Source organism: Camelus ferus, chromosome 32 (assembly GCF_009834535.1).
Source record: "Camelus ferus isolate YT-003-E chromosome 32, BCGSAC_Cfer_1.0, whole genome shotgun sequence".
NCBI classification, from domain to species: Eukaryota; Metazoa; Chordata; class Mammalia; order Artiodactyla; family Camelidae; genus Camelus; species Camelus ferus.
The window spans coordinates 6119138-6143357 of record NC_045727.1 but is presented as its reverse complement, the minus strand read 5'-3'; the positions used below and the strand labels follow the sequence as shown (position 1 = coordinate 6143357).

The window sequence follows — 24220 nt, the reverse complement described above, 5'->3', positions numbered from 1 at the left end:
GAGCTGGGGGGAGGCCACAAAGGAGGCACCTGACCTAGCCTGGAATTGGGGCTGGGGGTGAGAGGAAGTAGCAACATTGAATAGTCAATGGTTGTCAGTTTTTCCCAACCTTGAAATCACACAAGTGAAGAATGGGGAGGAGGTGCTGCCGGAAGAGGCAAAATCATAAGATTCTGAGGGGTAGGGAGATACAAATGAACCACTGGGTGAGTGGCTGGAGATAAAGCCTAGCTCTTGGAGGACCCCATTGCCATGGGAAGGAGTCTGGGCCTCATCCTTGAGAACAGTTGGGAAGCCATTGAAGGGTTTGGAGCATTCTGATGGGAATGAGTCTGCATTTCAGAAAGAGCCCTGGGCAACCAGATGGACGATGGGTTGAGAAGGAGGAAGACCAGGTAGGAAGCTATGTAGAGTGATAGAGGCAACAAGTGATGGTTTCCGGCCAGGATGGTGGCCACAGGAAGTCAGTCTGGTGATACTTAGAAAGTAGAGTTGACATCACTTCATGGTAAGTTAATGAGTATGTAGATGTTGAAGGGGACCAAAGCAACCTCTCCATTTTGTTGGGGGTAAGAGGCTCTTGTCTTGCTGCAGGAAGAATTCAGAGACAAGATGTGGAGCTTAAGAAAGCAAAGCAAGGATTTATTAAGGGATGGGTAGTAAGTTCTCAAGGCAAGAGCGAGCAGACCCAGGTGGGTGGCTGCCCCGAGTTTCCTTGGCAAGCTCGTTATATGAGTGTGAAAATGAATAGGCAGAATATTCATTGGTGGGGAGGGGCTTAGGGTCATCTTTCCTGATCTTTATCCCAGCTCCACCTTCCCAGGTGGGGAGGAGGGATTTTTTCATCCTTATTTAGTCTTGATTGGAAAGTTGGATGGGGTCATAATGAACTAAAGGCTACATTCAGATGGTGAGGATTCCTCCCCTGTCCACCTTTCTGCCTTCAGGACACTTATCAACCCAGAAGCTATGGTTTTTTACCAGTCCAGAGGATCCTGTTTTTCTTGATCTGTCCAAGGACCCCCGTTGTTTACAAGATGTGTGGTTTTCTGCCATTTGCCCATGTGCCCCTTTCTCTGCTCACATCTAGCTACCTGCCTGCTCTAACAATTTGACAGGTGAAATGAGTTGGATTTTGCCACCCTAGAGTGACATCTGAACAGCACACTTACGTGGGGAGGGGGGGCAAAGAAAAACTCTACGTTGTGCCTTTTTCCAACTCAAACAGCATGCTAGGTGCACGTGCACTGTTTGCCCAGACCTCAGAAATGCCACGTGAATTCTGCAAAGGTGCCAGAGAGAATAAAACCGAAGCAGATAAAGCGACTTCTCCACTGAGAGTCACCTTTTCGGTGCCTTTATCACAGTCTCTGTACTATCTTTCTTCCATCTGATTCATGATCAAAAGAAACCCTTGAACAGGGTGGTGGGAGGGGGGTCCTTCTCTTTGAGCTGAGTCACTCGAAAAGGAGAGAAACCCATCAGGGTCTCTTGATCCAAGAAGTGAAATCCTGACTCGGCAAATCTCCTGTTGTTAGGCACTGCAATTAGCAAATGACCCAGGGATGGTAAAGAGATGTCCGGATGTGATTTAATAAGAATGTGGTTGCAGTAAGCACTCAGAATATGTTTGCAATCAATTCGCTGTGTACACAATTTGCTACTAGAGCACTCTTTCGTGTATGCAGTTGACCTTTATCTCTGGCAATCTTGTCCTATAAAGAAGAGTGAAATCCTCCATTGCAAATCACTGGCACTCAGGAAATGGCTTTAATTTGCATGCTGACAAAGATATTAACTTGGGGAGGGGGGCGGCGATAATACAACACGTCCTTTTGTCTGAAAGGTAGTTCAAAATCTGTGTTGTGACTACAGTTGACTGAAGTTCAATTACTGTAATAAATGTATTCCAAATTTCATCTCAATTGCATTTGCATTTTAATGAATGATTCTCACCTCCTTGTCAATTTGGCAGCCAGGCTAGATTTATTAAGTTATTGTATAAACAGGGCATTCTAATGCGGGAATTTAAATGCAAAATATTTGCTTGGTGCGTTTTGAACTGGGGCTGTGTTACTAATTTGCCTGTACGGGTTGCCTGAAAATTCAAGAATTTAAGGATAGCATTTTTTTCAGATACCTCCGTTTCATCACGTTTGTCCTCTCCGCCTCTGAAATCAATATGTCTGGGGAGATGGTGGGGGCGCTGAGAAAGCAAGACTCAGGCAGGTAAAGCGGGCTCTCCAAAGCCTTCAGCCTCCACAAACCGGGAAGAAACTGATTTATTTGCTGTTGTTTGAAAACAGTAAAATTTGTTAAGTGAAAATTTCCCCTGTAGGCAATTCCCTTCCGCCAGAGCAGGACATCCCTGAAATAAGATTGCCAGGAGTGTTTGTTCATCTAAATGTCATTCTGCCGTCCCCTGTTGAAGCACTCCTGGCTTTACAACCCCATACTTCTGCAGGCAGAGACAGAAAATGTGCATGAAAAGCAGCTAGGTGCAGAGTCATAATACCATTAAAAGTTTGTTGGTTTTTAACAAAGTGATTTGCGGTGGTTAATTTCATGCCCTCCCCACTCCCCCCCATACTAGAAAGGTTGAATGTGAGTTTCCTTCGCTGCCTCCCAGCTCTCCAATACTCCGCAGCTCCTTCACGGCCCCTGGGAAGAGAGCCAGGGCTGCCTGTTTGAGATGTCAGCCGGTCCCTCGTTTCCTTTAGGGCCCTGGGGATGGAGGCAGATTCAGGTAATGGGAGACTTACAGCAAGCGGACTGCCCTCCAGGAGTGAGACTGTCTACTACAGGGAGGCTTAAAGAACTTCCTGAGATGCACTGGCTGCTAGTGTGTGTCAAGGTTTTATTTCAAACTGGTAGCGAGGGAATCGGGCTTCTAATAAAGCCAGTTTGAAGCTCTCTTTCTGGGAAGAGTATTTCTTAACAAAAGGGAGAGAACAGGTAGACCAGGGCATCTCACAAACGTCAATGTGTATATTAATCATGCAGGGGTCCTGTGAAAGGCAGATCCTCATCCAGGAGATCTGAGTAGGGCCCAGGATTCTGCCTTTCTAACAGGGGATGCTGGGTGATGTCAGTGTTGCTGGTCCAGGGACCACACTTTGAGTAACAAGGAGCTAGATACCATCGCTTAAGGGTGGAATGGCTAGCCAAAGGTTCATAGCCTTGTTACAAGTCTGATGGGACAGATGTGTGGATAAATCTAACAGCCCAGAAAGGACTCCCGACCTCATCAGAGAATATGAGAAAATTGCTCAAAGTTTATCAGATATGCTAGATACCTCTCAGACGGGGCTGTTAATTGCCTTATATTCCAAGTTCTGTTCCAGATCATCTTTACTCGAGTCTGAGGAAATTTCTTTCTTACTACCATATTTTATCATATCTAATAGGCACCATTTTCCACCATCTTATCACTCTGAACTGGAGATGCAATGTACAGTCATGTCTTAATTGAATTGGTGTGGATTTTTCCTTCTTTGTGGTTCATAAAATAATGGTGCCACTTACAAAGAATGATGTATTGGTCAGCTGTTTTCACCATAGTGCTGTGTAACAAGCTTTCCCAAAACTCAGTGACTTTCAGTAAGTATTTCTTCCTTGCTCATATGTCTGTGGGATAACTGGGGTTTGGCTGATTTAGGTCGAGATAAGCTGAGTTCAGGTCCATTCCATGCCTGTCTCATTCTTCTGGATTCAGTGAAATGGTGAGTTTTGGTCCTTGTCATGGACCCAACTGAGCAAGCTTATTTCAAGCTCCTGTTCAAGTCATATCTGCTAACATCCCATCGGCCAAAGAAGTCACATGGCAAAGCCCAAAGTCAGGATGCTAGGAAGTACCTTCCACCCCTGAATGTAGGGGCTAGGGGAGGGAGGGAGTATCTGCTGAATGACGACCTAATCTGCTACAAGTGGTGTCTTGGACTGGGTGAAAGCATGGCCTCAAGGAGAAAAATGAAAGCCACCAGTTTCTCTTCTATAGGTGTAGAGGTGAACTCTGCCCAATCAGAAAAGCCCAGAGATGCATCAGCTCACAGCTTTAAAGCTTCCTACTGCACATTCTTGTGTTTGCAGCATACGAATGGAGAGGGAAATTCTGGAATCAGCCCTACTGTCTTCCAACCCTTGTTTTGCCACTTTCCAACTCCTCTGACCTTCATCTTATACCTAACGTTTCCCCTCTGTTTTCTCAACTGTAAGTCACACCAGCCTCTCAGGACTGTTAAGCAACTTGACAATGATAATAGTCACCCCCCATTATTGAGTCCTAGGGACGAGGCACTGTACTAAGCTCTTTATGTCCACTGTCTCATGTAATCCTCCCAACAGCCCTTCAAGGCAAGAACTCCTTCTTTTCCCCACTGGAAGATGAAGAGGCTGTGGTTCAGACAGGTTTAAAACCTGCCTATGGGAGTGATAAAGTAAAGATCCCATCCGAGGCTGGCCACCCCCAAGCCTTACCACTGCATATCCTGACCCTCAAGTCTGAGGGCGCTTGGAAGTGAAACCCGTCCCCCTGGTCTGTTTCAGCCAAGCCCTGCTGAGAGTATTCCTGTTGCCAGAGTAAGCACACACAGACTCCCGTACAGAGAATCTGTGTCCCTTAAATGTAAAAACCTCCCTCCCAGGCGTTGGTTCAGAGGAAGTTGCATTGTGTAGAGGAAACTTTCCATTTTATAATCTGCCTCTTCCTCGGCTTGCCTGGTGCAGTTCATTATTTGACTCCCCATCACTCCTCTTGCGATGTTGGCCAGGGGAGTTTTACATCGTGGAAAGCGGTGAGCAGGAGGCCCCAGGTGAGTGGATTTAAAGGCGAAAACTGCTCTTCCCTGCAAATAGCTCCCTTCACACAAATAGCCTGGTAATCAGCAATGATGATGAAGAAAATGTAGGGAACATACAAGAGAATTAAATGGGAATTTGCTAAAATATTAAGCCTTTTTAAATGGGCCTCCACAATACCAGGGGGAACACTTCACAGCACACTGAATGAACGTCCTGGAGCCTGAAGTTCCCAGAATAGACCAGTGTGTCTGATCTCAGTGCCCAGACCCTCCCCACAGCTGTGGTCATCTCTCAGCCAGATCCTTCCAGAAGATTCAGCCCCTAGGAGTCTGGCTGCCTTAGTTGACAGAGGCTGCAATCCCACCAGAAAATTTACTTGCTAGATTCCTCAAATGGGCCAACACCGAGTCCTCTATGGTTTTCTGTGAGTTACTCCATAGGACAGGCATCCATCTCTGTCTACATCTAGAAGCTGGTTGTGGACTTGGCTTTTCACAGTGTCCTCCCTACACAGATCCTTGAAAGAAATCTCTTCCTAGTTTCAGCACAAGGAATAGCTCAGCATCCCCTGAACAGCTATTTCAGAATCTCATGGTCATTAGGAATCACATGAGGAATTGTTTCCCTCTTTGCATTGGCCACTAGGACCCTCAGAGCCAAATCTGTGCACTAGTTCACGTGGCATGGGTTTTGATCCTTGTCTCACCTGATTTTGTTTTCTTCTTTTCCCTTTCCTGCCCTTCTCACTTTTAAAATGTTCTGCCTCTAATCCTCTTTGGAATAAGGGCAGAAACAAGTCAACTAAATCTCTCGCCAACCTCTTAATTTCTACTTTTGTAGAAATAAATAACTTCAATGCAGAGGGGAAGACTGAATTTCTTGGAGGATGTGTTCACCTTTGTAGCGCCGGTACCTTGAACAGAACCTGACACGTCATAAGTGCCTAGCACAGAATCTGATGCAAAGTAGGTGTCCAGCCCAGGGCCTTTCTCCTCGGTTCTGGTGACTTGCTGGTGATCTTTGGCTTTTCTTGGCCTCTAGCAGTGTCACCCCCAATCTCCACCTTCATTTTCACATGATGTTCTCCCTGTGTACATGTCTGTGTCCAAACTTCCCCTTTTAATAAGGATCCCAGTCATATCGGAGTAGGGGCCATCCAGTATGACCTCATCTTAGCTAACTACATCTGCAGTGACCCTATTTCCAAATAAGATGACATCCTGAGATATTGGAGGTTAAGCTTCAACCTATGAGTTTAGCCAGGAGGTGCAGTGTTTGAGCGGGCAGTGGGGGAGACACATTTAAATCTAAAGCACATGTATTTCAGGATCTAGTTGGTTATAGTTTCTGCAGGGAAAGATGAAGGCTTTTGTCTGGTTACACACTGAAATCAGAGCCCAAAGCCCACCAACGGGCTGTGTCTGTCCCTGGAACCCCTTCTGCTGCTGGGCACAATTGTCACACCTGAGTTTTCTCAGTGCCTGCCCCACCCTCACCTTTGAAGGCTGTGGTCTGTCCCGGGACCTGGTAGGTCTCACTGCCAGCCTTCGACTCCATGAAGGAATCCGGACAGCAGTGACAGGTGAGCCCCTGACACCTGCCGGCCAATGACAAGCCACCCAAGTTAGCCAGGGACCCAGCAGCCCATATGATCTCCAGTGTCAATGGCAGGGATTTCCAGGACAAGCTGGTGAGACTTCCCAGTGGAAAGGCTGACCAGCCACATGCCGAAACATCCTGACATCCTACAAACCAGCACACTCTACAGCTGTACTCCACAGTGAATTCACGACCTGGGTTCAGACCCCAGCTCTGCTCCTCTCCAGCTTTGTGACCTTGCCTTTCTGGGCCTCAATTTCCTCAGTTGCAAATGGAAATGATAACAAAGCACCTGCGAAGTAGAGCTGTTGTGGGAACAAACAAGTTAATTCACACGACCGGAAGTGACGGGCTTGGGACGGCAGAACACAGAAACATAGGACTGCGGGGCTGAATTCTTCCACGGATGTGAAACCACAATATTGCCTCGTTCACTGAAAAAGCCTCTTATCTACCTGATCTCCTGCATCTCAAGAGCAGACGGGAAGCACTTGAGAAGTCTCGTTGAGGTCCTATGGCAGAGAGGGACCTCTCCAGTTACTGGGGCTCTGCACACGAGGATGTTAGATGAGTTATTAGAGATGAGCTTCTTAATTAAAACGGTAAAATCTATTGCCTCCCAGAGTAGCACCCGAGCAAAACTGTGTGGAAGCAGGAGCCCAGAGCAGCGGTATCACCTGGTGCTCCCTGCTTGTTCCGGTCTGGGACACAGCAGCGCTCTCCTCCCTCCCTCCTTTTCTTCCCCTCCTGCCCCTCTTCTTTCCCTCTTTCCTTCCTTCCTTTCTCCCCTCCTTTCCTTTCTTCCTTTTTCTTTTCCTTCCTTCCTTTTTCAAAGCAGATCCTTTATGTCAAACCAAAGTCTTAAATAGAACACCAATATCTCAATCAGGCAAATACAACATTTTAGGAGCACAGAATATACTATGTGATATCACATAACATTTTATTCAGTGAAAACAAAACTCTTCTGGATTTAAAGTGTACTTGCCCAGGGCCTTTGCACATGCTGTTCCCTTTCCTGGGAACACCCTCCCTCCCCCCCCCCGATATCTGCATGGTTTGCTCCACCACCTCCTTCATGTCTCTCTTCGGATGTCACCTTCTCAGCCAGGCCCTCGCTGACCATCTATTTAAAATGGCACTAACCCACCCACCCTCAACCCCATCAGTCATTCTCCCCGTGTCCCTTAATTTATGTTCCTCCCCAGTACTTAGCATATTACCTACAGGTCACGTCTTTGTTTTGTGTCTGGAGTAGGAGCTTCACGAGGGCAGAAATGTGGGCCGTTTTGTCTGCTGCTGTATCTCAGCACCTAGGATAGCTCCTGGCACACAGTGGGTATTCAGTAATTTTTTGTCGAATGGTTAATAATGATGCAACTCTTCAGGCAAACACACAGACTTGAAATTGGGCGTGAATTAATGGGATGAAGAATCTGACTCCATTTCTGATGTGCGACTGTTGACGGCTTTTGAGCTGCCCCCACCCCACCCCACCCCCTTTCCCTCTGCCCCACATCTGGGCAGGCTGCTAAGGGACCCCAGGCGCACCTTCTTTGGGTGCTGGTGGGACGTTCAGAACACACTCAAAGAAGGGAACCCCCACCCCAGCCCCATGCCTTAACCACCCTAGAACCCTAAGCCAGTCCCCCCGCCCTGTTCTCTCAAGCTGATTGCAGACCTGCCTCGGAGCCTCCCCTGCTCCGCCAAGAAAGCTGCACAATGTGAGTAATGTCATCCTATGCACTTTCGGCGCATGTGCGATGTCAGTCTTGACCTCTGACCCAGATTTTGAGTGAAACGTCTCTGTGAAGTAACACAACTGTGAGAAACTGGTTGCCGTCCCACCAGCCCCAGCTCCCAGATTAGCTCTGTCTTGGCTTTGTTTTTGCGACATCAAGAAAAATCCTCATTTGGGAAATTAAGGGGTTGCCCGTGGTTACAGCTTTCGTTCAGTCCCGTTATCTTGTCACCTCGGGATACACTTTGATGAGTAGAATCAGAAGCTTGAAAGCAAAACAGAAGCAGATTTTTGTTTCAAACACAAATTCCACATCGTATCAACTGCTTACACTCCTAAACTTAAAAATGATAGCACCTAGAGTGGACAATTAAGAACCAGTTATGTGTAACATGGCTTCACCACATTACACCCAGGGTTTCTCTGTTTTTCACCAGAGTGCACAATCATTTAGTTTTGCACAATTTTATACATAAGGAGATTATTTTGCTGTGAAGATGGGCCGGGCAGATAATGCCCGATCCTTGCCTGTCACCGACTGTCCGGGATGGACATGTGACTCATTGCGGAGAGATTTGAAAAATTTTACATAAGCTGGGAAGCAGTGTCCAAATTTAGAAAAAGATCGCTGGTGACCTTCTGGAGACATATGCATGAGAAACTCAAATACTGCATCTCGTGGGCTCTAAGATACACCATGAAAAACAAAACAAAATGAAAACACTGCGAATGAATCCCACGGGGGTACCAATTGTTATGCTCATTTCATAGTACCTGGCGGAGGTCCTAGTTCATAGTAGGCATTCAACAAATACTTGTTGAGTGATGGAACCAAAACCTAGAGAGGTTAAATGATTTGTTCAAGATCTTTGGTAAAAGGTGGATCTAAAATTCAAGCTCAGGTCTGACTCTGGAATTCTAAAGGCAGGAAGTCTCCTGCTAGTAAACGTGAAAGTGCCCGTCCGTGAGTATGGGTCCAAAGACAAGAAGACGTTGCCTTAAAAGCCAACTCATCTCTCATCTCTCTCTCTCTCTCTCTCTCTCTCTCCAGCATCTTGATTCAGTCGGTGAAGATAGGCCACGGATACTTTTCCATGCTGCGGGAGGAGAGTGCCTTGAAGAAGCAGCAGCAACAACGTCGGAAACTAGAAGAGGAAGAAAGACATAAATTCCAACCAGCCAAAAAGATATCAGAAATCCACTATGGGGATATTCTTTTGACGTAAGTAGACGCGGTCGCCGGGGCACTGGTGGTCTCGGGGAGGACCCCGGAGAGGGAACGCCGCTGTCTCAGACTGGCAGCCCCTTCTTAGGCTGGTGCCTAATGACGTCTTTTAGTCTGGCTCAGCCGGCCTCACCAGCCACACCTTCTGGTACTCAGTGGATTGTCTCCTACCACGTATGTCCATCCTCGTATCCGAAGCCAAGAGCTACCCAAGAAATCTGGCTGGTCCCCAGACTGCCTCTTTCTCCCTCTCCTTCCTAGGCTCGTCCTCTGGGCATTTTCCCCTGCTGTTCCCTGGGCCTTAAATCCTCTTCCCCACGCCTGCTTCCAGCTAAAGTTCTACTTCTCATTTAAAAGCCCAGCTTCAGTGCTGCCCTCTCCTGATGCTTCCTGGATGTCAGCCCAACCAGCTCCAGAATCCATCTGGACTCCGAGTTCCCGTAAGGCCTATGTATGCTAGTTTGTTTTATTCCACATCAATATCCCTATTCCAGGCCTTCACCTGAAACCCCAGATCCTAGCTCAGTGTCCACACAAAGCAAGTTGGACGAAAAATGTTGGTTGGATTCTTTTTGTAAAGGTCTTTCCTCTAGTTGGGAGAGGACCACCAACGGACTGGTCCCTTACGAAACGCTCATTCGTGTGACAATGACAATCATGCTGAATAATCACAACCACAACAATGATGTATGATTGTCTACTACGTGCTTAATGTGCATCTTTTTGTTAAAATTTCAAAACATTCCTATGAGATAAATACTATTATTAGCCCCATTTTAGAGATTGGGAATGAGGCTTAGAGATACATAATTCCCCTTATGACTGAGGTCATAGTTGGGAGGCATCCTGAGTTCCCAAAATGGAGTGACACCAACACTCATGGAGCATTCTGCTGAAACAGACTCCCAGGGTACTTAGCTTGTGCAGACCAAACGAGGCACAAATCAGGGGTGGAAAGAAGGTGCTGAAGCAGGAAGACAGGAAATATATATACGGTAGAAATGGCCTGCTACTGTACCCATTGTCCTGTTAGAACAGTGGTCTCAGCCTTGGCTCCACAGTTTAGAATCCACCTGAGCATTGTTTAAAACGCCAATCCCCAGGGTGCGTCCCGGACCCATCACATCAGACTCTCTGCAGGTATGACCTGGACACAGCACTTTTTAAAGCTCTCCTAGATAATTCCACTTGAAGCCCAGGTTGAGAATTATTATGCTGGGGCTATCTTTAGGAGCCCAAATTGCCACGTTACTGGCTACAGAGGAAACGGAATCCATAGCAAACATTCCCTTTTTCTGCACCATTTCCCAAATTCTGTTGTTCACAATGTTAACTTAAAGAAAGATGAATGTGTTCTTAAAAACAAGGATCCTATGGATGGGATGGTACAATATATGACATTTTCCACTTACCATAGTGGTTTTGAGGTTCATCTCCAACCGGGAAGCAGACTGGCGGTTGCCAGGGATTGAGGAGGTGGGGAACAGAGAGTGACTGCTTGGTGGGTATGGGACCTCCTTTGGGGGCTAATGAAAATCTTTTGGAACTAGATTTAGGTGATGGTTATACAGCCATCAGTTCAAGCGCCATTAAACGGCACCTTTTAAAACAGTTAACTTGATGTTATGTGAATTTCAACTTAATGGAGTTCTGGTCTGTGAGGCAGTGGAGTGGAGGTGAGGGGGCTGGACACTAGTGATTGGAGATCTTCTCAAAGCTCAAGGTTCCAGGTGATTATTGGGGTCCCCAAGTGTGAATCCACGAGGGGCTTATATAGTTCCAGACACCTTTCCCCTGAAATTGTGGCCCTTGGGAACCCCAGGCCTTTTTTGTAAAAAGGGTCTCCTCTTTGCTTCCTCATTTGTACAGACCCTGGACTGTGGTTTCTGTCGCTCTTGCCCCGTGAAGCTCTTAGAAGGAAAGTTGACCTTTTCTGAATTGGCGGATATCCTAAGGACCAAAGCAGCATCCATGCTGGCTGACCTCTCTGCTTTCCAGTCTCCCTTCAGTTCACCTAGAGATCCCCGCTTTGTTGTTGGCCCTTCGCCACTTTTTTTAAAACTATATATTTTGTCCAACATTTTTGGTTATTTTTACTCAAAAGGTTGGTCTAAATAAGCTAACCTACCATTTGTGCATTCGTGTGTTAACTCATTTATTCATCCTGAGATGAGAGGAAATATTTATGATTTATAGTCCCCACGCTATGCCTTCCAAGGAGAGGGCCTTCCAGGAGAAGGCTTTTTTGGTGAGGAAAGGGTGTTTAAGTGAATATGCAGCTCCAGAGGAGGAGCAACATGGCTTCCCTGCTGGATAGAATGGAGACATTCAGAAGACAGGACGAGAGTGTGAGCACAAGGGACCCTTTGGAGGAGAGAAGAGAGAAAAGGCAGCCATCACTGGGAGAGAACAGAGAGATGTCTAACGAGGATTTTTATGAGGTTTTGCCTCATAGTGTGAGCTATAAATCCATTTCTCAGTTTCCCCACAAGCTCTTCAGTAAAATATCCATTGCCCCTTAGTGCATTATGATCTTGGACCTTTATCTTGGCTTCAAAGTAAGTTTGGGGGTCAGAAAGGGAGACTACTTTGGCCCTGGTCCATTTTCATTGTACAACCAACCACTTACAATTGAAGACCTACTGTGTGCAGGCCCTCTGATGGCATGAAGGTATGGAAGGGGTTAAGGGATAGTCCCTGCCACATGTGGTTCTACAACACAGTGCCACGGGGGTGCACACTGAAGTGCCGTTAAATGTGTCTGTAAAGGGAAAACACTCCTCTTGTATGTTTCTCCTTTACTGTCATACCATAACCACACTCACACTTCTGACACCAGATTTGTGGGTTTTGGGGTTTTTTTTTTTTTTTTTTTTTTCGCTACACCAATCACTTCTCTGTGACACCAGCTGGGATCCTGCCGTCCTATTCAGTTCTGACACTTTCTACCTGGAGTTAGCCTCAGATCCCACAGGTTAAGGGTTCAGTCCTATAAGACTGCCCCCATATCAGATGCCAATCGCAAGTCCCAGGTTGTCACCGGTACTTCTGACCAACCAGCTGTAAATCAGGGTTCCCATGACCCCCTCCTTGGGTTTGATAATTTTCTAGAATGACCCACAGAACTTAGAGAAACACTGACTTCCATTTTTCCAGTTTATTATATAATAAAGGATACAGATGAACACCCAGATGAAGGAGTACACAGGGAAAGATCTGGAAGAGTCCAAAGCATAGGAGCTTTTAGCCTTGTGGAGCTGGGGAGCACTATCTTTCCATTAGTTTGGATGTGCTCACCAACCCAGCAGCTCTCCAAGCCCTGTCCTCTGGGGATTCCATGGCGGCTTCATCGCATAGGCATGACCTGTCATTGACCCACTCTCCAGCCCCTCTCCCCTTCCCAGAGGGTTGGGAGTAGGGCTGAGGGTCCCCAGTTTCTAATCATGGCTTTGTCTTTCTGGTGGCCAGCCGCCATTTTGAAGCTACTCAGGAGCCTACCAAGAGTTGGAAAAAAAGACACCCCATCACCCAGGAAATTTCAAGGGATTTGGGAGCTCCGTGTCAGGCTCCAGGGTCTAAATACTGGACCAAGAGATGGTCCTAGTGCTCTTACCACTTAGGAGATTACAAGGGTTTTAGGTGCTCTGTGCCAGCAGCTAGAGGCAGAAACCAATATATATATATATTTTTTCCTATTATTTTATAGTGCCCACCCCCTCGAGTCTAGGGGTGAAAGGGGAATCTGGAAAGGATCCCCAGAAATATGACTTCTGAGCAGTATCTTTAATGCTGAATGGGAGTTCATTGGGTGACCAGTAAAAGGTATGGTTAGGCCCACCCGGATCAGCCCACCAGAGATCCCGCAGCCAGCACGTCTGGTTAGAAAGGCCGGGGCTGGAAAAGGAGGGTGTGAGGCTATTATCTTTCACCAAAATCAGAAATATGATCTTCAAAGTGAAAAAAGTTTTAAAAACTGGCAAGTCTTGACCTGAGCCACCTCCATCCAGCCACTCAGTGGACCACCACCAAAGTGTCCTCATGGGACCTTGAAGGGGCACATGATACAGAGAAAGCCACTCAATGAGTCGAGGGGTTCTTACCGTTTCCAGGAAGGTCCCAAGGGCCCAGTGCAAATTTTTCCTTCTGTGAGCCTGGTACCTACTCCTAGTGACACCAGGCAGCTGGCAACCTTTCCCTAGAGCAGAAAAAAAGCAGTGGCTTTTTTTTTTGCAGGAACTGAGCCTGGATTAGTGGGCAAACAAACAGGCACTGGGGAAGGCGGCAAGTGTCGAAGATCTTTCCATGACCATTTATATAGTTCGGTTGTGACATTCCCCTTGTTGGCGTGGGGTTTGTCATCCGTGGTCACAGAGCACAATTCTTCCCTCTCCGATCTGTGTTTCAGTGTGCAAGACATGGTTTACTTAAAGTTTAATCAGTTTAAATATGCATGAGATTCCGTCCTCTCGTAGACATTGGTCTGGTTGTGTCTTATCCAGTGGATTTGATGAGCTGTGCGAGGCTGGTTGTTAAAATAAAAATGGAGGCTGTTACGGCAACATAGCCATCAAATGCAGGTGGGGAGGCAGGAATTGTAAACATCACTGAGAGATTATTCTTACCAGTATGGAGTAGTGGTTAAGAGCACGGGGCTTGGATTCGAGTTCTGAATTCCCCCACACAGCTGTGAAACTTTGGGCAAGTTGCTGTTCCTCTCTGAGCCTCCTTTTTCTCTTCACCCTTATGAATGGTACCCAACTCCCAAATTTGTTCCGAGGATTAAATGAAATCACGCTTAGCGCAGAGCCTGGCCTATGAGACGTGCTCGATAATTGCTAGCTATTATTATGCAGTGAAATGAATTTGATCTCTCTGAGCCTCAATTACCTAAAACCCTCAGATTTATGGCTAAAAAAAAAAAAATCTAAATTTCCAGGCAGACTAGAAGGCATCTCACATCTAAGGGCTATGCTCTATAAATATAATTCCAATCACAGAAGTACCAAAACTACAAGTGTGCATTTATAACTACCTTTTTAACAAGGTATTTGATCTTGTGCATTATAAAAGTAGAAGGGATTATTTCCCTCCCCACCATCCCCGGATCTAAGATCATAGGATAAATTCTTTCAGACCAAAGTTTTAAGTCTGACAAACTACATAGGGAAAAAGAAAATCAAGCGTGTCCCCAAAGATTCCTGCCTGCAAGCAGTCTTTCCCACTGTGTTCAATGACCTCATTTTTCAGCTGCAAATTCAGCTGGAAAAGGTGGGAAAAAAAAAAACGAGTAAAATTTGTCTTACTATTGAAGTTGAGAGGAGACATAAAACAAGACATTAAGGAGTGTAAAAGCTGGGTTTATTTCCACATGTTCTAAACCACTGGGGGTCACGGTTGAGCCAGTAGGACTGGGCAGGGCAACATATTGGCTTGTGGTTTCCTCAGCTCCAGGGTTGAATGAAGAGCCCATGGAAATGAAATTAGGGGACTCGATTCTGGGCCTGTTTTGTAGTTAACTCTGTGACCCCAGGATGGTCCTCAAATTACCAGTGTCGATGAAGAATTAATCAGTCGATCTAAGAAAGAAATGGGCAATTTTATTTGAGCCAAATTTGAGAATTATAATCCGGGAAGAGCATCTCTGAAAGCTCTGAGAACTGTTCCACCATTTAGAAATCAAGGCACAATTTTTTAAGTTTTTTGATACAGAGGGCTGTACATCAAATGATGTATTATTGACAGTTTACATGGTCTTGGTGTCATCCTGGTGGGTCATGTGACCCCTTACAAGATCAAGAAGGAATGTTAGCTTTTAAGGAGTTGTCTTGTCGATGCTAGATTGTTGCTCTTTCTTGTGGAGCAGGTGTTCTTGCTGATTAGGGAGGTTTGGTCGATGCATAATGCAAACACACAATGCACAGTGTGAGGAGAAAGTGGGCCAAAGGGTAGAGAGGAATATTTTTGTGTGTAAATTGTTCTTGCCTTGCCTAAAATATGAATTATTTTTCACCCCAGGAGGAAGGTAAAGTCCTAATGGGTGCCCCCACCTCGCCTCTTCTGCCTCCCTCCATATCATTTCCCCCATGCTGAGCCAGAGTGAGCTTTCCAGACATAAATTGCTCCCAGTTTAAGATCCTCAATGGCCGCCATTCTTGTTAGATAAAGACAGACAACTAAGCAGGGGCTGCAAGCTCGCGCCCCCAGCCACAGCTCATCACCTCCTTTTTTTCCCTCCGCCCCAGCCACATTCTCCCACTGTCCCTCCACTGCAGGGCCTCTCCCTCCTACTTAATTCCCATTCAACCTTCAGATCTCAGCTCCCTTTTTTTTTTTTTTTTCCAATTGAAGTACAGTCAGTTACAATGTGTCAATTTCTGGTGTACAGCACAATGTCCCAGTCAGACACGTACATACATATATTTGTTTTCATATTCTTTCTCATTAAAGGTTATTTCAAGATATTGAATATAGTTCCCTGTGCTATACGGAAGAAACTTGTTTCTTTTTAATCTATTTTTATATATAATGGCTTACATTTCCAAATCTCAAACTCCCAAATTTATCCCTTCCCACTCCCTTCCCCTGCCCCCCGCCGCCCCGTAACCATAAGATTGTTTACTATGTCTGGGAGTCTGTTTCTGTTTTGCAGATGAGCATTTACTTTTGTTCCAGTTACCGTTGCTGTGAGCAACCACTCCAAAACCTATTAACTCAAAACAACAGACGTGGATTTCACTCACAAGTCTGCAATTTGAGCAGGATTCAGTGGGGGGAGGATTGTCTCCAGCTTTAGCTGGGGCAGCCCCAAGAGTCCGTTTCCAAGATGGCTCATTCACATGGGTGGCAGCTCGGGGCAGGCCAAGGTCCAGTGGCCTCGGTTCCTTTCCCTGGGAGTGTCTGCACAAGCTGCCAGCTTCCTCCCAGCATGGCGGTGGCTAGATGCTAAGACAGGGCTTCCCAAGATCCAGGAAGGAAAAGCTGCCAGTTCCTGGAGCTTTGGCCCAGGAATTGGCATCACACCACTTCTGGCACATTCTATTGGCCCAGCCACTCACAGAACCAAGGTTTCAGTGGACCAAGAAGTCACCTTCCCATAGGAAGAAACTTGGGGCACATGTTTCTAAATTGACACAACTCCCTCCGAGAAGTGGTCCCTGACTCCATTTCAGCCAAATTCCCTATTTGGGCATCAAAACACCGCACACTCTGCCACTCAGCCTTATCACCACCTCCTTTGTGTGAAATCGATCTCCCTGGCGAGACTCTAAACTCCGGAGGGAAGGGGCTGGATCTGTCTCCTTCATTGCTGCATCCGCAGCCCCCAGCACAGAGATGTTCAAAAAATACTGGTAGAAATGAATGAACAGGGAACCTGTCGATGATTCGATCAATGTTCAAGTACTTAGATTCCGAAACTAAAAGGCTTTAAAGGAACAGGCAGGTAGCATGACTGCGTAAGGCAGGCTGGGAGGGAGATGCCAGGGTTCTTGAGTCTCGGACCACCCGAGACACAACACTTCACGCAAGGTGGGCAGTGATCTTGATCTTGGGCCCCACCTTACTCTTGCCCAGTGTGGCAAGAACTTTTGAGTCTTCGAGAAACAAAGCTTTTCCATTTTTATGTGACATCTCCCAATTTTAAAATAGAGACAGTCGATTGTATTACACACACACAGTAGGCTTATGAAAATGTGTCTATGGGTTATATTTGGTCATGGGCAAAAAATCTATACCTTATGACTCAGGCATGCCATAAAGGAAAAAAAAAACTATTTTCTAGTACTGTAATGGCTTCCTCCATGATGGTGTTGGAAAAAACTCAACTATGGTATTGGATGTAAACATCTTTTTCACTTTGAAATAGGCTTTTTCAGGTAAATGTCCAGTGGTTTCAAAGATGAACTGCCTCTTTGGGCTGTTTCTCTCCTCTCTAAGCATTGCCCCCCTCCCTCTCCCATCTCCCCAGATGGTTTTGGCTTCAGAGGAGGTTTTGGGATTCTCTGTGGGGCAATCAGCAGTCTGTAGAGTTGGGAGAAGCCTCTTTAAGGAAAGGACTGAAAACAAAAGCCACAGGCAGTTGCTTCCCTTTGTCCATCCCACCATTTCTGCCTCTCCCCATCCCTGTTGCTGGCACCTTGGTGGGAGCTACCTGCCTCTCTCAAGCTGAAATTATTACAGTACTTCTCATTGGTCTCCTTGCCCTCTGCCTCTACCGTTGGCCATTCTCAAAATGGAAGCCAGAGGAATTCTCTGTAAATGCAAGTCAGAGCATGTCTTCTCCCAGCTCACAACCCTTTACTCTCATTCAGAGAAGAGGCCAAAGTCCTTGCAATGATCTGCAAGACCCTGTTCTCTCTGCACACTTCCCTCCCTCCTCTTTCTGTTGCTCACTCCACTCCAGCACACGTGCCTCCTTGCCACCTCTAAAACACAGTCCCTCCTCAGGACATTTGCACCTGCCGTTCCCTCTATCCAGAATGCTCTGCCCCCAGACATCTGAATGGCTCACTCCCTTTCACTCTGCAGATTCTTATCAAATGTTACCTTCTCTGTGATGCCTTCCCCAATCACTCTCTTTAAAATTGAAATTCCCAGCCCTTTCTGAACCCCCTTCTCTGTTTTTTTTTCTTTCCATAGCATGTTTCATTATCTAGTACGGGGCAGCAGGGAGGGATGGTCAGCAAACGCCAGCCAATGGGCCAAATCCAGCCCCCAGATTGGTTTCATGAAGTTTTATTGGAACACTGCCATTTACATATTATTTACATACCATTAGTGGCTGCTTTCGTGCTACTAAGTGGTTGTGATGTGGACCGACTTTGTGTCCCGCAAAGTCATAAATATGTGTCTAGCCCTTAAAACATTTTCAACCCCTAGTTTATTTAGTTTGTTAGTATACCACACAATGTCCCTATTTATCTTATTTATTCTCTTTGCTCCTCCACTAGAATATGGCTTCCACAGGAGAAGGGGTTTTCCTATGCTCTGTTCAGGGCTACGTCTAGAATCTTCATCTCTCCAGCTGGGATTACTGCCTGGCCCAATGTAGGTGGGCCAGTAGATGCCCAGTGATATTTACCAAAGAAGCCCTGGCGAGAAAAGAAGACATTTAACACTGCTCCTCACGGTTCACCCTTCTTCTCTTGTTCTGCTTTGTCTTCAGCACCTACGAGGATGAGAGGACGAAGAAGATGGGGGCTGGAGTCATCCTCCAGCCGTTCATCCCTGTGCACAGCTGCATCATTGCGCCCTTGCTGCCGAAGGCTCACGTGTAAGTAGAGTCTCACTAGTTTATCATTCGAAGAAAAGGTGAAATGACAGCCAGCTAACGCGTCAGGAACTCTTGAGCTGTTCCTTTGTCCTCTTGAAAGAGACAGTGAGCCTGGAGCTGGCAGCACTGTTTGGCATATAAAAATAACGGAAAGCAGACATGCTGCTTTAGAGCTAAGTGGCAATTCAGCTGGGACGGAGTCATTCCATTCCTTACCAACCCAGACGCCCTGATGTCAAATAGTTTGCAAAGCCTGATAAAATCTGTCTCCAGCCCGCGCACAGCAAATGTCTCCACTGGGGCTTGGGGAACACATTTTCAAGGGAATCAGGGAGCTCTTTCCCAGAGAAGCCCCTGCCGCCTTCCGACCAGACTCCAGGAATAAACTCATCATTGCCTGGTGTAGCAGGGGCTAATCAGCCCTCCAAAGAATACTCTGGCTTTCCAAAACCTTGACGTCTTGCTTCCTTTCTTGTCCAGGGACATTCCAACCGGCAGCCTCAGCTTGATGTTCTTAAAACATCTCCTTGCAAAAATAGGCTCTACATCGTCTCCTCATGTCCCTTGGGAACACCTGCACTTCTGCCTGTCTCTCCCACGGACAAGCCCTCTGAAACCAAATGGAGCAAATCAGTGGTTCTTGGACGTGTGCTTGGATGTGGATCATCAGGGCTGGGAGGGGTGGTGAAATGAGGAAGTGCCTGGGAAGTGCATGTTCCTGGGCCCCACCCCCGGTTCTTTTGACCTTAGCAAATTGAGCTTTAAGTCAACTGTGGAAGTGACTGGAGAGTTTCTCGCTGATCTTCCTTCAGTGCCAGATGGGGAAACTGAAGCCCAGACAGAGGACAGAACCTGCCAAAATTCTCACAACAGGTGTTGTGACCTCCTGACTCTCAAGTCAGGTCTTTGTATCAGGTTTGTTAGATGATGATGGCGGTGGCGGTGATGGTGGTTATCACCGTGGTGGCAGTTATTATTTGTTATTTCTTATGTAAACCGAGGATCAGCAATCTTGTTCTTAAAGGGACAGACAGTAAACGTTTTAGGCTTTGCAGACTAGATGGTCTCTCTTGGAACTACAATCATCCCTAGGTATCTGCGGGGAATTGGTTCCAGGAACTTTTGCAGATACCCAAGTCTGCAACGCGCAAGCCTCTTACGAGGGCAAAATAGGGTCGTACAGTCGGCCCTCCATATCCACAGATGCGCAGGGTTGACTGTACTTAACTCTGTTGTCGCAGCATGAAAGCTACAATGAATGGATGTGGATGTGTTCCAGTGAAGTTTTACTTGCAAACACAGGCATACGCTCCCACCCTAGGCTGAAGGCTACCCTTTCTTCTCCTTGGCTGTTAAAAGGCTCCGGCTACATCGGTAATCCATTGCTATATTACAGACCACCTCAAAGTGGAGTGGCTTAAAACAGCAACCGTTTACTGTTGTTCACAAGTCTGCAGGTCAGCTGGGTGGTTCTGTTGGTCCAAATCCGTTCAGTCGGTCCTGGCTGGGCTTACGTATGTGTGTGCACCCAGCTGATGGCTAGGCTGGAGGTGGGCCCCCCTAGGGTGGCCTCATGCCCAAGTCGGTTGGTTGGCTGTTGGCTAGGGTGACAGGAGTGACGGTCACTCTCATCATGTGGCAGGCGAGCCCAGGTGGTTCCATGGCAGTTGGGAGGGGTTCCAAGGACAAGAGCCTAAGCACCCACAGCCTCTTAAGGCTTAGGCTCAGCCTGGACCCAATGACCTTTCCACCCTATTCTTTTTGCCAAAGCAAGACATCAGGCCTGCCCAGAAATGAGGGAGGAACGGGGCAAAGAAAGACTCCACCTCCTGGTGGGAGAGAGGCAGGATCACATCATAGAGTGTGTGGATGCAGGGATGGGTGGAGATTCCAGACAGCTTTATCATCAGTCTACCCAAAGACGTCAGGGCAGAGCCTGCCCGGTCAGTCCTCACGTTCTCAGTCTTCACATCAGCAGAGGTGGATCAGAGTCTGGTCAGTCCCTTCAATCCCAGTGCAACTGATCCGAAACTGGCCGAAAATTCTGCGTTGACTGTATGGGGATCAATTCGATCATGCCGAGGAAGACTTGACTTTTATCTCTTTAAAAAGGAGACATTGGGGGTGGTCTGTAGGAATGAGGACAGCCCCTCCTTTCCTCTCTGAGATGCTGTCCCTCACAGCTTCTCTGAAGGATCTGTGCAACAAAAGCAGTGACCACAGCCATGGTCCAGGTTCGCCCTTGGCAGTCAGCATGGGGTGCTCGGAACAGCTTTGTAAGCATTTTCCGATTTCTCTTAGTAAAAGGGAGGAAACGCTGTTTTCTTCTCAGGGCCGTTCCCGCCCACTCGTATTCTGGTTGGTGTGGCAGTTTCAATAGGGTGGCCTCCTCTGGTGCACTGACCGCTGGGCGCTTGCCTGGAATTCTGAGCCCAGGGATTTTAGAAGCAGGCTTTGTGCACCCCGGTCAGCGTTTTCACCTCTTATGCCCCGCATTTAACAAAAGAAACGCTTTCTCTTTTAATTTGATAAAATCCAAGATATTGTGCTTTGACTTGACATACAATCATTATGAGAAAGGATCAGTTTATATCAAGCATGTTTCTGTGGCTCTTTCTTCCTTTCTCTTTATCAGTTTGTTTCACTGCACGTTAGATGAGAGACCATTGGGTTTTGTGTGTATGTGTGTGTGATTTTTTTTAGAGCAGTTTTAGATTCAGAGCAAAACTGAGTGGAAGGAACAGAGCTTTCCCATATGCCCCCTGCGTCTGCACAATCGTTCCCCTCCCCCCCCCCGCCGCTATCAACATCCCCCACCAGAGCGGGATGTTTGTTACAGCTGATGAACCAACACTGACACATCATTATCATCCAGAGCCTGGAGTTTACCTTAGGGCTCTCTCTTGGTGATGTACATTCTGTGGGCTTGGATGAACGTACAGTGACATGTATCCACCATTGCAGTATTGTATTTTCACTGCCCTCAGAATCCTCCGTGCTCTCTGCCTGTTCATCCCTCTCCCCCTCCCCAACCCCTAGCAACTGCTGATCCTTTTATTTTTTTCCATAGTTTTGTCCTTTTCCAGAACGACATAGAGTTGGACTTGTACAGTAGGTAGCCTTTTCAGACTGCCTTCTTTCACTAAGTAATATGCTTTTGAGGTTTCTCCTTGGCTTTTCATGGCTTAATAGCTCATTTCTTTTTAGCACTGAATAATAGAGTCCATTGTCCGGATGGACCACAGTTTATTTATCCATACACCTCTAAAGGACATCTTGGTTGCTTCCAAGTTTTGGCAATTATGAACAAAGCCGCTATAAACATTTGTGTGCAGGCTTTGTAAGGCACTTTTTGTAAACAGAGAAGAAGGTCCAGACCCACTAGAGGAAACCCTTTTCTGGTGGAAAAGGAAGGAGCGCCCTACACATCAAAATCAGAGTTAAAGCACAGATTCAGGAGCCAGACTGTCTGGGCTCAGATTCCAGCTCTGTCGTAGGCTGCCTTTTTGGACCTTGGACAAGTTCAATGGCCTCAGTTTCTTCACCTGAAAAATGGGGATGCTAATAGTACCTTCCTCACAGGATTGTTATAAGAATGATGTTAGTAAATGGATGTAGAGCACTTAAAACAGTGTCTAGCACAGAGTATGTGCTCTGCAGGAAGTGTTACTATTATTGTTATCATCATCATTATTTTTTCATTGTTATTGTTGCTACTGCCCTTTATTATTTCCATGGTTCATGTAAGAATTGTGCCCAAGACAGCTTATCTAGAAAATGTCAAGTCTTATCCAATTTATTCCTGCCTTCTTCTATTCAGTAACCAGAAACATACTGAGCCTACTCTGTGCCCGGCACAGTGTTACCTGTAGTGGACAAGACTCTGTAGCTTGCCAGCTCGTGGGCTACAGAGACAGGTCGTTACAAGAGAGCAGGCACATGAAATGTAGGGACAAGGGGACACATTGTAAGGATGGAGATGCTTTAGAACCTCCTGGGAAAGAGCCTAACCCCGACCTAGACAAACCAAGGAAGGCTTCCTGCTGGAGGTGACATCTGAGCTGAGACCCAATCACTGAGAGGCAGAGAAGGAGGAGGAAAGAAGATATGTATCAGGAACAGAGAACAGTACCAAGCACCTCACCTCACCCTTACTCTGATGATTGCTGCCATTATACAGATGAGAAAACTGAGGCTCAGGAAAATTAAGTGATTCAGTCAAGACCACATAGCTAGTTAACGGCAAAGCTAGGATTTTAACCCAGTGCAAAGAGGGAACGGTGAGCTTGAGCTACTGAGCAGAATCTCCCCGGGCTGCAGATGGTGGTGCAGGGGTGAGAGGAGACTCCAGGCTGGAGAGGTGGACGGGGTCTCAGACGTGACCGTGTGTTGGTTTGCCAGGGCTACCATAACACGGCACCACAGCCCAGGTGGCCTAAACCACAGAAATGTCTTCTCTCCCAGTTCTGGAGGCTGGAAGTTCATGATCAAGGTGCCCACAGGGTTGGTTTCTTCTGGGTCCTCAGCTTTCAGAGGGCTGCCGTCTTGCTGGGTCCTCACACGGTCTGTCCTCTGTGACACGGTCTGTCCCCTATGAGCGTGTGCCCCAGTGTCTCTGGGGTCATGCGTCCTCTTCTTCTAAGGACACCAGGATTAGGGTCCACACCTCATTTTAACTTGCTCACCTCTTTCCAGGCCCCAGATACAGTCACATTCTGAGGTACTGGAGATTAGGGTTTCAATATATGAATTTTGAGGGACCTAATTCAGTCCATAACACATGGTTTAGGAATTTTGAAGATTTTTAGCAAGGGCCAGGTTTGTGTCTGTTCTTGTCACCGGCAGAAAGGAAGCAGATGCTCGCAAGCCCCTCGTCCCCCCTGTGACAAAGCTGATCCCAGCTCACCAGTTAACTCCCTCACCCCACCCTCCCTGCCGCCCTGGCCCTGCCAGACACAGCCCAAAGCCCAGGCCTGCAGGGGCTCTGAGTTGTGAACAGAAGGAGCCTCTCCCCTGGCCTTTCCTAACTTCCTAGGGGTCACAGTAAGGGTGCAGGGAGGTGTCTACACTGGGCCAGACGCGGCTCAGCAGCTGCTACCACTGGTGCCCTGAGTTGCCAGAATGCACTTACCTGTAGGGACCGAGAGGGTGTAAAGGGGGAAGGAAGGGGTGAGACCTGGGAGACTCATCCCAGGGTTTGCGGGTCCTTTAAATTAGAAGTGAGAGACAAGGAGATGCTGAGAAAATAATTTGTGGAAGGAAAAAAAGGAAGAAGGAAGGGGCTCCGGAAAGAAAGAAAGAAAAAAAAGAGCCGCTGATGCTGAGGGTTTCCCGGGATCACCCTGGGCCAGCTCCCCACCGGAGCCCCAGGGCTGGGACTCCACCCTCAGAGGAAGCCAGGAGGGCGGATGGCTGCCTGCCCCCTGGGCATCAGGCCCGGGAACCCTGGGGAGTATGGACCAGGCCCGCAGCAGTTTCAGAGAAGAGCAATTACCCAGCTCCGTAATGGAGGCATCTCGCCCATTAGTGTAAAAGGAGAAATCACGCAGGGAAGGGGAGGCTGGTTAGGACTCCACCTCAGTTC

At 47.2% G+C, this 24220-nt stretch overlaps 1 protein-coding gene across 1 annotated transcript in view; it reads left to right on the top strand.

The window, feature by feature from the left end:
• The window catches only part of CCDC60 (coiled-coil domain containing 60), a 145416-nt gene that overhangs the window by 89179 nt on the left and 32017 nt on the right, over positions 1-24220 (top strand). Inside the window, exons 3-4 of the mRNA XM_006192705.2 lie at positions 9192-9362; positions 18529-18636. Coding sequence (XP_006192767.1) covers positions 9192-9362; positions 18529-18636 — 279 coding nt within the window. The remainder of the gene's footprint in view (positions 1-9191; positions 9363-18528; positions 18637-24220) is intronic.